We start from the raw sequence: 12,222 nt of genomic DNA on the forward strand, positions 1-12,222 counted from the left end.
CTGGAAATCCTCTGCAGTCACATTCTTTTATGAAGCATTTTGCACTTTACAAGCACTTTGGCTCCTTTCCGATAAGGTGAGAGACATACTTTTGAACTTCACTTGAGTTATCGGAGGTGTTTTACCCAGATAAGCCACACTGTATGTGACTTGGTGAAAGATAAATGGACACCTTATTCTTTCTTTTTGTGACCTCCCTTTCCCCTTGCCTTTTCTCTGGGTTTTCCATCTTCCTCATCCTCGACCGAGTAACCTTTAAGGTAGCCCTGGAAAGGGGAGAGGCAAACTTCGAGTGACAGAGGTGTGATTAAGTTTAAGGGTGTGAGTGAAGGGTATATGGTAAAGTATAGTGATCAGTAAAGTGCAAGACTTCGTGGTTTAATCAGCGTTACTGGACAGAGCGCCAAAAGGGCATGGCTTAAGCATAGTGCCATGCAACAGAGATGCACTCACAGGCGCGCCGTCAGGGAGTGGGGTGGTGGTCGGGGGGTGAGATCAAAGGGTACAGATGGGGGCCTATGCTAAGGTCTATGGTTGACCTTTAAGTAGGATCAAATAGGACACTTTACTTCCTGACTTATATCCCTGACAATACAATTTATACATATTTACATAACTTGTCATCTGATACCCCCCCACCCCCCACCCCCCACTGTTCATGAGAAAATTGTGCAGTCAAAACACTTGGCCAGTCAGATCTCTCTCTCTCTCTCTCTCTCTCTCTCTCTCTCTCTCTCTCTCTTTCTCTCTCTCTCTCTCTCTCTCTCTCTTTCTGACACACACACACACACACACACACACACAAATACACATTGACAATGCACCCGTCTGTGAACAGCTTGCTGTTTGCTTTTCCTTTCAGAGAAGACGACTGTACATAGCTGCAAGTCAGTGTCGACTGCTCGTGCAAGTGGATAACATTAATGTTAATCCTTTAACTCTGACGCTGAATGTTTGCTCCCTCAATCCACATGAATACTGAAAAAAAAAATATTTTCAGCCTCAAAGGGGGCTCATACGGAGGAGGCGCAGAGACAGTCTGGACCAGAGGTATTAGCAAAAAAGAGTGTCTAGAAACTTAATCAACACACGTGGGGAAAGCTGAAGTCTGACCAGTGTGATTAGCTATCCCAATTAATTTGTTATATTTCCAGGCTACAACCAGTGCTGCTGTGGCCGCTGAAGTAGCGAGAGAGGGTCAGGAAGGGATAGCTGTAGCTAATGAGGAGAGAGATGTAGGAGAGGAGGAGGAGGAGGAGGAGGACAGCAGCCAACATGCTGCTGTGGGAGAGCCAGCTAGGGCAGACGCAACAGGTGAGATTGACAGCAAACGCAACAAGATAGAGGCGTGCATATGTACTGACTAGTCAAAACTTAAATGTCCTGCCCTCTATCCTTTCTTTCCTGTCTGTGTATAAAATCACACCACTCAGAAAAACGAATGTTCAGTCTTTAAAGGATTAAACCTGAAAACATTTAATAGAGAATTTACAATTTCCAAACCCAAATGTACAAGTTTGAAAAGCCAAGATCATAGATTATAAAACATTGGTTAGGCAGCCATTACAGTTTTGAGGATGCTTCTTTCTGCAGTCACCTCCTATCTGTAGCTGTGCAACGTTTCTATTGTTGCACGACTCAATACAGCAGCTCCATCGGCAAATCACCACTCTTTGCAGTCTAACTGGCCAATTAATTATCTTGTCAATCGTGCAGTAAAGACAGTGCCTCGGGAGAAGCAGTGGTTGATGTAGTGTTTGGAAACCTTCCCGCATTATGACTAAGAATTGTCAGACTGACCAGAATCATCATTTTTGCGTTTTGCATTAGATTGAATAAGGAAATGCTTTTCCTTAGTGTTCCTTTGGCTCAGTCTTTATTAATCTGAGGAGCCGCTGATGACATTTCCAGAAGTTGATGGTAAGGCCATCAACACAACTAATGCGTGTGTAATTGTAAATTCAATATACTGAGTTCCCTTCACCTTTTCTACCTCTCAAAAACTGCACTGAAATTTGATGTATTTCAAATATAATGTAAATTTGTCTGAGAAAACAACTAACTATGCCAGTGTATTATGCTAAGCTCCAGGCGTATTAAGTGTTTCTTCCAAATTTCTCGTCTCAGTTTTTCATATTAAACATCAAAATTCCAACATACTTTTCATTTGCTTTTCCAAACATGTCAGAATTAGATTTCAGTCTAAGTGCACTTTTTTCAAATATGTTTAGGCTGATAAGGAAACGTTTGTGTGTTTGTATGTATCCATCACTAGCTGACATGCTTTTGCATGATTTTAAACATATTTTTGCCTGACTTGTTTCATAAAGACACACTGAAAATCTAGACAGCGATACTTAAAAAAAGGGATTTTTGTTCTCTAATGTTCTTTGATGTTTGTTTTTTGTTCTTTTCCCAGTTAATCACAGTCTAGAGCCAATTCTCTCTCTCCCTTCTTCCCTCTTCTCATCTTATTTTGCCTTTGTGATTGATGAAGAGTTTGAGGAAGCACTGAGCAAGCCTACAGAGAGGACAAACAATCTCCCACATATTGTTGCAGTGTTGAGTGTGGCGAGGGAGGTGAAGTAGCTATCAATACCCCTATTGATGACTACAGTGGAAGCTGGTGGAAATGTCCTGCTTCCCTATTGATCTCTGATCCATTAGGAGCTGTTAGTAGACGGCTGGGTGAATGATGGGGAGCAGTCCATCCATCATAAGTCGACGCCCACGCTGCTTGGCAGGCGCACACTTTTAGCTGTTTTGCCCGTTGTCCTCCTCCTCCTCTCCTTCTGTGATCCTCCTTCTCTCACTCCTTTCCTCTGCTGTTCCTCGAACACAAAACACGCCTGACCCTCTGCACAGATGGAGTGGACGATTTGGCTTGAATTTGACAGCACCTGTCTGCACACACTAGCTTTGAGAAATAATCTTACTCTTACATGAAGTCCACTTCATGTCTTTCCACCATGAATGTCTTATCTTGATCCTGGAAATGGAAATGAATGAAACATATTTAACTGTTGAAAAGTGAATGAATGAAACCAATGTAATCTCTCTCTTCCTCTGTTCCCCTTTCTATTCCATTCCATTCCATTCTATTCCATTATATTCTATTCTATTCTATTCTATTCTATTCTATTCTGATGTCCAGGTCACTGATCGGTCTGTGCAGGCTGTTGCAGAGCATTGTCCTGAGCTGCAGTTCGTTGGCTTCATGGGATGCCCTGTGACCTCTCAGGGAGTCATCCACCTTACTGCGGTAAGTACCATGCAAAAATCTTTTGATTTGCATTATGATAGTTTACCTTTAATCCTCAGCCGCGACCTGTTGTAGGAACTCAAGTTGTGTGTTTACTTACAGTAAAATCGAAGATAGCGCACTTCCTGCAGCACAGTTGAAAGAAGGTTAATTTCAGTCAACAGCTTAACCTTTTTGAAGTAATTACTTGCATCAGTAAATGCCAACAGAAGTTTTAGTGTGACTAAGTTTTTTTTTGTCTAATCCTGTTACTGTAGGCCAGCTCTCCATGTTGCTGCAGGCCATGCATTGTCTCCAGGGGGGAAATTTAACTTTTGGAGAGTAAACTCAGGACCTCGCTGTGTTTTTTATCTCAGACTTAGTTCTGAAGTTATTTTGTCTTAACTTTTAAATCTCATGAAAGCCTAATGAGATGAATCCTAATAATACGCTGCTGTTCTGACTTCACCCTGCTGTTTGGATATTACCATGCTAATGAGCAGGGCTCCGTGGTTAAAGATGTTCCATGCCATATAAACATGGACACACATGCACTCACTTGGTGATAGCTTGAATTGAAATACTGCACCTAGTTTTTCTCCTCATTTATTTCTCCTAACATGACGTCCATCTAGACTTTATGAGTGTGTGTGTGTGTGTGTGTGTGTGTGTGTGTGTGTGTGTGTGTGTGTGTGTGTGTGTGTGTGTGTGTGTGTGTGTGTGTGTGTGTGTGTGTGTGTGAGAGAGAGTATGGTATGTCCGCACCTATGGGTGCTTGTGAAATACAATTTGATTTGGGTTTGATGTACTTAGGTGCACATGCGAGTGTGAACGTACCCTTGTGGACCTGCTTGCGCCCATTCCTCCTCAAATGCAATTACAGTTGTGTTAATAGGACTTAGACACCCGATGCCATGCTGCATTATTAGATTAAACAGCAGATTAATTTGTGCTCATTCTTTTGGCCCCCTATCATCTCTGCAGCTTCCACTGACCTTGGCCATGGTGTTGTAGACAGACAGTAATGAAGCCAGCCAGTCATAACAGCATTAGCATACCTGGAGGTGGACGCATACACATCCGCCCACACGCACAGTCTAGCACACCTCATTATTATTTATTACAGTATTAACCAAGGTGAAATTTTAGGAGTTCAGATGAGCAAGTTCATAATTCTGATAATATTTATGTTTTTTTTTTAAAGATGCAGTTTTGTCTCAACTGAACTTTTTTTTCACATGATTTTTTATCAAGGTTATGAGAATTTGCCTGATTAGTTTATAGCTGCTGAATTTGTATCAGTTCATATGTCTGGCAATAAGTACCAATAAAACTGGAGCACAGAAAGGACAAAATTATATATCAGGTGTCACCATTACATAGTTTGTCTGAGCACTGATGGTGCAAGTTCATTTTTCGACTGCAAAGTGTCCGATTCAGTAAATATCTTGGTGACAGGTCTTTCTGAAAGACTCTGAAAGAGTAACTTAACACCAGGCGAAGAGACAGCGATTCACTGCTCTCACTCGTTGCAGGTTCCAGGTCTGATTTTACCTCTGAGCACACCCAGAATCACTGATGTGTGTGCGTTTGTGTGTGTGGTGAGAGATGTACAGTGTTGCATCTGTAACCACACACAGCAGTGAGGCCACAGTGGACTGACACACCCTGTAGTAAACTTCTACATCACTGCAAAAAGTTAAACCACTGGATGTCAGAAAAATATGTCTGAAGTTTCTTTCCAAAGGATAAAAAAATGTTTGAGTTTATGTAAAAAATCTAATCATGTGATATATTCTTATTTGATTTTCTAAATTCTCAAATCGCTATTGGCCTTGAAAATACTGTAGCCATCTTTAACTAATTGAGCATTTTTGGAAATCCCAAATTTAATTATGGTTTTTCTTGCTGTCCAAATCAGATTTGCATGAAGATTAATTTTTACATCGACTGCTAAAGTACGGTGAAGGGGTGATGACAAGATCAAATCAAAATAACCACTTAAAAATACTCTTTTTTTTTTTTTTTTGAGGGTAGTTGATGTTTCTGGCACCGGTGTGATGGTAATTTATGAATCGTGATGCGATGGAAATGTTTCAGGGATAACACTCTGACCACAGCCTGTCTGTACAGATTTAGAGTCAGATCATCTCTCTCTTTGTTCCTGTCATAGCCATCATGTCTGTGATTCATCTCTTTCTGTCCTCCCTCTCTCTCCTGCCTCTCTCTCTCTGTCTCGCTATAATCTCTGACAGTAATTATCTCGTTTAGCAGTTGATTCCTCCTCTCATTCATTCCCACTTGGTCCCATCCAGTGTCGATTGAAAATCATATTCTCGCGTTTAGAATCGTTGCATTTCTGATGACTCCGTGGACCTGCATGCAATTCCAGGACTGCAGAGCTCCTCTCTTGTTTGATTATCACACACTCCCTCCCACTTCTTTTCTTCCTCGATTTGTCTCTCTCTCTCTCTGATAATCTTCCCGGCCCCCTCACTTGCAACCTAGCTATCATCCAGAAAAAAGGGAAAATCCATTACTTTTATTAACTTCTCTCATATGACACACTCATTTCAGGTTGATAGTCTTTTTTATACCGACTCCTCACATATTAGGGTTTGAGGAGATCAATTGAAATCGTATTTTCTTAATCAAGTGAGCCGATGGTTGAACTGGGCCACCCATGGTGATGAGTTCAATGCAGATGGTCTGTAGAGTAACTGTAAAGCTGTGGCTTTTATGCTCGTCTAATGGTTTTGCAGTGTTTCAGTCCTACGGGAGCCGCGCGGTTCCTCTGTGGTGTGCAACACAACTCAATATTTGTAGCTGGGCGCCGTTTGATAAATCATCATCTTGTTAGCAGCTGAAAGGCAAAATCAAGATTTCTGCTGGCTGAGGGTGTAAAGCCTGCTAATCGAAAACAAGCTTTCCAACACACTCCTTACTCCTTGGGCATCAAGCATTACATACAGCTTCAAATGCCAGAACAAAAACTGTGATGATTTGAAGAGCAAATGCGCGCCTGATGTGGTCTTTTGTGTTGCTTTGCCAGGGATATAATGTAAATTTTTATTTATGGTCGGTTTTTGGAATGAATCTGGCACTAAGCTCTTGACATTATAATGATATTTTTATTGATGAGGCTTGTCACATCGTAAGGCTGTGTAATGGATAAAGAGCGCTGTGGGATGGAGGCTTTGTGGGTGTCCCAGAGCTCTCAGTGTGATTTGGTTGCCCTCCCTCAGCAGCCAATGGAAGAACTCTTATATATACTGTATATGTGTGTGTTTGTATGAGATTCACTTTCAGAGGGTTCACCCTTGAGTCAAGCCGGTGACAGGCCACAGAGGTGGAAGCACAATAGATTTTAGTGTGTGTATGTGTTTGTTTGTGTGTGTCTAGGAGCTGGGCGTTATTAAAAAGGATGGAAGGCTTCGATCAGCCAGTGTGAGTGTAACCCTCGTTCTTCAGATGTGTGTCTGTGTGTGTGTGTGTGTGCGTGCGTGCGTGCGTGCGTGCGTGCGTGCGTGCGTGCGTGTGTGTGTGTGCGTGCGTGTGTTTGTGTGTGTTTGGTGCCTTGACGAAATGGATTTATTTGTATTTCAGAAGTGGAGAACATACAGTATTTTCCGTGCTGTCTCCTCTCGTGCAGCTTTGGTCACACTGTTGTTGCTGCACTTTTCTTTTTTTTTTTTTTTCAAAGCCAGCCAGCAGCAGTCATTATCCAACTCTTTGCACAGTTTTGTTACCATTTACCTGTTGAGTCTCTTTCACTGTCCAATCTCTTTCTGAGTTTAGTCACTGTCATCCTCTGTATGTATCTCTTTTTTTCTCTCTCTTTTATTCTTGTGGTCCATGTGTTTTTGTCTTTTTGTCTCTCTCTGTCTTTCTCTCTCTTTCTCTTTCTCTCTCTCTCTCTCTCTCTCTCACTCACACACACACACACACACACACACACACACACACACACACACACACTCTCCCTCCCTCTGTCTCTCCATCTTCCTGTCAAGTGGTGCTCTTTTCTTCTGGTAGTGATTAAGTCCAAGGTCGGCTCTATCAGAGAGCTAGTGTTTGAGAGCAGCTCTGGGTGCCAGAGAGCCTTCATTCCCTCAGCCTTAGATGTCCCACTGATGGCTTCCCTTTGCTTGTCATGCCTACCCACAATGCCCCTCCTTATACATCAGCCTATCACTGCCCTAGGACACTGTGGGCCTCAAAATGCCTTTTTTGTGTGTGTGAAAGTTCCCACCCTTGGGAGAAACAGAGGAGGCCAAAGACATAACAAATGGAGAGACTGTTGAAAAATGTGTCAGAGATGAAAAGAGGTATATTTGGAGACTGTAATGGCTATGTGTTGTCTCTCTGATGTGCAGAACTTGGATGTTTCTGGTCCTAATTTGGGGCCTTGTAAATTAATTCAGCCGTGCCGCTCCAGTGGTTTTGTTGTTCTTCTCCAAAAAAAGTCTGGACCTTTGATAAATGCTCTCTAAATTTGACAGAATTGGACTGTGGGCAGTACCCCATTCTTTTTGTGTGTTTATGAGCAAATAAAACAGTCTGGTTTATGACAGGGAAGCTATTTAATTTCATAACCAGAATCATATGTTCTATCAATCCCGGTGGCTTAGTGGAGCAGTATGTACTTGCAACATCCTGAGTTCAAATTTGGTTTCACAGCCGATGAATAACAAGAAAAATATTGTTATTTATTGCTCTTTTTTTTTTTTTTTTTTGCCTTTTTTTTAAAACAAATTGCCATGTACACAGGCTGGAAAAGAGGTTTTAAAGTGGTGAAACACAAAAAGGTTAAGATGCAGGTCTTCACCCACTGTCACCTCCACACCCAGCACTCCACTGCTCCCTCCCCATGTAGGATGAGTGGTGTCTGGCTTTGCTGTAGTCTGCCGGCCCCTTATCTCCTCCCTCTGACTGGAGCACAGAAAATACATAATCACAGTGCCCTGTGTCAAACTGATAACCCCCAACACAAACCAGAGAAGTAAGTGTGTGTGTGTGTGTGTGTGTGTGTGTGTGTGTGTGTGTGTGTGTGTGTGTGTTCACATCTATGTGTACCTTTTCCCTATGTACGAATGTGTGTGTGACTGTGTACTTGTAGATGTGTATTGTGTCTCAGGGGTGGTAGAGAGAATAAAGGGGGGAACGAAGGAGCAGAGGGGATTTGGTGGAAGAAAGGTAATGGGGTTGTGGGGGTCGCAGAATGAGTCGAAATTGTAATAATTTTCTTCACTGCTGTATGGAGGAGATTGGGGGATTTATGAATATAATGAGCAGAGAAGAGCCTGCGGATGATGTGTGTCTCTTGCAAGAGTAATTGAAGAATAATTCATTTGGCTCTAAGACTTTTAACCCAGAGACAGACAGAGATAGAGAGGTTTTTGACCTCTGGAGGGAGGGATATCATGTCTCATTATTGGCCCAACTAGTGTCACAGTGCTGTGACTGTCATCCAGTGCTGTCACATCGGTTTGTGCGCGTATGTGTGCGTGCGCGTGTATATGCGCTTCCTATGTGGCCATTTGGCTTAGTGCGCCGAAGAGAAACCAACGCTCTCTATCTCCTCGAGCCTTTCCTCGCCACTGAGTTTGTTATCAACACCAACACATGCAGGATTAGCGACTGAAAGGGAGAAAGAGAGAGAAAAAAAGGGGGTAGGAGAGAGAAAATACGTGATAGACAGTAGATGGGCACAAGACAGATAAAGAGAGAAGTTAACCACACATGCACACGCACACACACACACACACACACACACACACACACACACACACACACACACATACACTCACTCACTCATCAGCTCACTGGTCCATGGCTGAAGCAGACAGTGTATTTGTGATACCAGAGCCATGGCCTTTCCAGTATTTGCCCCAGTCCGTTTTCAAATATTCATATCCCTCTGTCTGCACAGGCCTCTATGTATTTATATTTGTGTGTTTTTCTGAGTATGCATCTGGAGGGGGAGGGAGGGGGCGGGAGGGAGGGAGGAGTTGCATGTGATTTAGGCTTACCGCAGAGGGATTGTCTCGACACAGCTTTCTCCTGTCTGACTGAACTGTCTGGGATGCTCCAATATGGGAAAAAAAAAAAAAAAGACAGAGAGTGTATGCATGAGTGCGCACTTGTATTCACCTAGTGACACCGCTGCCATTCGTCTCACCTTTTCACCCCCGACTCATCCTGTCTCACACCGTCTCCAACACATGGGGACAGCTGAGCAAAATGTGTCAGGGCCACAATGCCACCTCAACAACACCCTGTGACTTTGACTTCTTGCTCGGGACTTTGAATATTACTTCAAAGTGACTGCCTAAACTTCTGCCTGCATTGTTTAGAGGATTTAAACTTGTCTGACAGTTGAGAGTTTCCACTGCTACGGCTGTTCGGTTTTACTGAAAAGCTACCCCGCCTTTTCATGGACAGTGCTCTCATGCATGCGGTTCTTTTTTGTGGATCTATATACATTTCCCATAGTAGGACCTATATTTCATTGACTAAACTCACACACTAAATCTTGAAGTTAACTGCAGCAATGAAATAGCAGCTCATACTTTCCAAATCCAACATGTTCGCTATTTATGACTAAAACAATGCTCGCTCTGTCCGTGCTTTTTAAATGTCATCTAGCTGCTTGTCAGCTGGGACACTGAGGTTGATGGACAGCAACAGCCATGAACTCATGCTGCTTTGTGCCAGCGTTCAAACCATGACATCATACCCACTGCATGGGGTCCACCAGGCCTCAACTTCCTGCTTGGCATCGTGATGCTTGACGTTGTGTAAATAAATGTAGTAATAGCACAGGTAGTTATAGCTCTGCAGTCTGGCATAGCATACACAGGTACACACATACACACACACACACACACACACACAGACACTGTGCACCAGACTGTGACATACACTAATGTAATAAAGTGTCAAATCAACCTCTCCAAACGTAGAGCTCCAGCCTATGCTTGGCTGAAGGATAACGTACCTTTGAAAAAGCCAGTTATTTTTCTTTCATTTGAAGCAGCATTGTGTTTGACCTCTGACTCACTCTCATTTTTCCTGTTTGAGAGAGGCTTCTAATTGAAGCAGGTGAAAGCCAAACTGCTTGGAGCTCAGAGATCTCCTCTGGTCATGTGGACCGAATTAAACAACCTGTTTTATACAGAAAAGTGTTGCTGCACCAAATCCTCAGACAAGAAGTATTTGCTCGTTCATCTCTTGTCAGAAGTGAGGTTATTGCTTTTGTCTTATCTTTGCAGATTAGATTATCATTTGTTATATAACTGAACTGATTTGGAGTTGGTCGATAAACATTCAAATCCAATTTTGTGATTCTATCTTTTTTCTGCTATGTAACTCTTTTCAGACAAAAATATTTCTTCACTTAAATTAAGGAATAACTTCAGCAGACATTAAACTTAACCTAATATGTGATCTAGGATATACTTATTAACTTACTGTTGATTAAAAAAAAATCATATAAATATTTTGTGATTATTAATTTCACTATGTAAAATAGCGGATTTAAACCACTACTTCTGTACAGTATATTAAATTATTGGATCATTATTTTTAATGCATTAGCAAGTTGATCAAGGTACAGGTATTTTTCACTGCTTAACATTTGCTATATATGATCATATGTTGTGTATGTATAATCTCAATCTGAAAAGTAACTAGTAATTATTGATGTTAAAACATGTAGTGGAGTAAGAAGTATGGTAGAACAGCAGTAACATAAAATGGACCTACTCAATGAAAGTACAAGTTCCTCACAATTGTAGTGAAGTACAGTTTTTGAGTTAACGTCCCTCAACACTCTCCACCGCTGTTTTTTCGTGCATGTGAACACGTGTGCACGTAGTCGTTGAAATATTTATATGATCAGTGTGTGTGTTATATTCCTGAGCCATGCATGTGTGTTCGCGGGGCTGGGACGACATGCCGGCCTCAGAGCAGCTGGGTTTTGCAGGTTTCGCTGTTTTCGTGAACAGCATGAATAATTATCCAGGTGTAGCTGCCAACTCAGAGGAGACGAGACAAACTCTGCCTGGTTACAGACCTCAGCCAACGAGCAGAAAAACCTGCCGAACCCCCTCGCTGAATCCCCTGCTCTCTATTCTTTTTCTCTATTTCTCTCTCACTCGGTTTCACTTTATTTCCCTCTCTCTCTGTTTCCATCTCTCTTTTTCTCTTGCTCTGTGCTGTGTGAATCATTCGCTTTGTGCTTCTCTCTGTCTAAAGCTTTTCTTGCTCCCTCCTCCCTATTTCTCTACATTTATTTTTCTTTCTTTTCATGCCCGTTTATTCTCGGATCACAGAAATACATGGGCAGAAAATAAGTTATATTGTGAGTGGAAATGATTAAATAAGATTGAGGGCATTAAAACCTTTACCTGAGTCAAATTATGATAATGTGTCAACTATGAGAAAACAAACACTGGCACTGTGGCCTGTCGTATTCTGGTGGTGTGACTAATTACTGAGAAGTTTTTTTTTTTTTTTTTTTACTTCGCTTTTTTGGGATTTGGAGGATATTTTTCTTTTAGGAGATGTCTCTTAAACTGTGGAATTTATTTTCCTGCGGTGGTTTCCACAGATGGATTAACAAAGTTACAGTCTCGGCCGTGACTCTGCCTCTTTCTTTTCATGCAGACATCTGCTAAATTTTCAGATTTTCTTCAACCAAGCCACACTCTCATCCAATCAAAACTCGCACTGGTTGGCCTGGTTTCTCATTGGTTATCGACATCAATGAAACTGTTACTATTGGTTGTAGTAGAAATTCTATTTCGCAGACATAAGCAGTTTTGAAGATTTGGAGAACAAATACTACTTTTGATGTCGGGGCTTTTAAAATTTACTCCAGGCTTAATAACCATAAATACTGAATGCAAATAACTGTGTGTGTGTGTGTGTGTGTGTGTGTGTGTGTGTGTGTGTGTGTGTGTGTGTGTGTGTGTGTG

At 42.0% G+C, this 12,222-nt stretch overlaps 1 protein-coding gene across 2 annotated transcripts in view; it reads left to right on the forward strand.

Annotated features, from left to right (window-relative positions):
• Positions 1 to 12,222, forward strand: part of fbxl17 (F-box and leucine rich repeat protein 17) — a 211,750-nt gene that overhangs the window by 70,817 nt on the left and 128,711 nt on the right. For both annotated transcript variants that reach the window (XM_022757844.1, XM_022757845.1), the window contains exon 7: positions 3,155 to 3,262. In XM_022757844.1, the coding sequence (XP_022613565.1) occupies positions 3,155 to 3,262 (108 nt within the window). The remainder of the gene's footprint in view (positions 1 to 3,154; positions 3,263 to 12,222) is intronic.

The sequence above is a fragment of the Seriola dumerili genome, unplaced genomic scaffold (assembly GCF_002260705.1).
Source record: "Seriola dumerili isolate Sdu_G_001 unplaced genomic scaffold, Sdu_1.0 BDQW01000290.1, whole genome shotgun sequence".
Taxonomy (NCBI): Eukaryota; Metazoa; Chordata; class Actinopteri; order Carangiformes; family Carangidae; genus Seriola; species Seriola dumerili.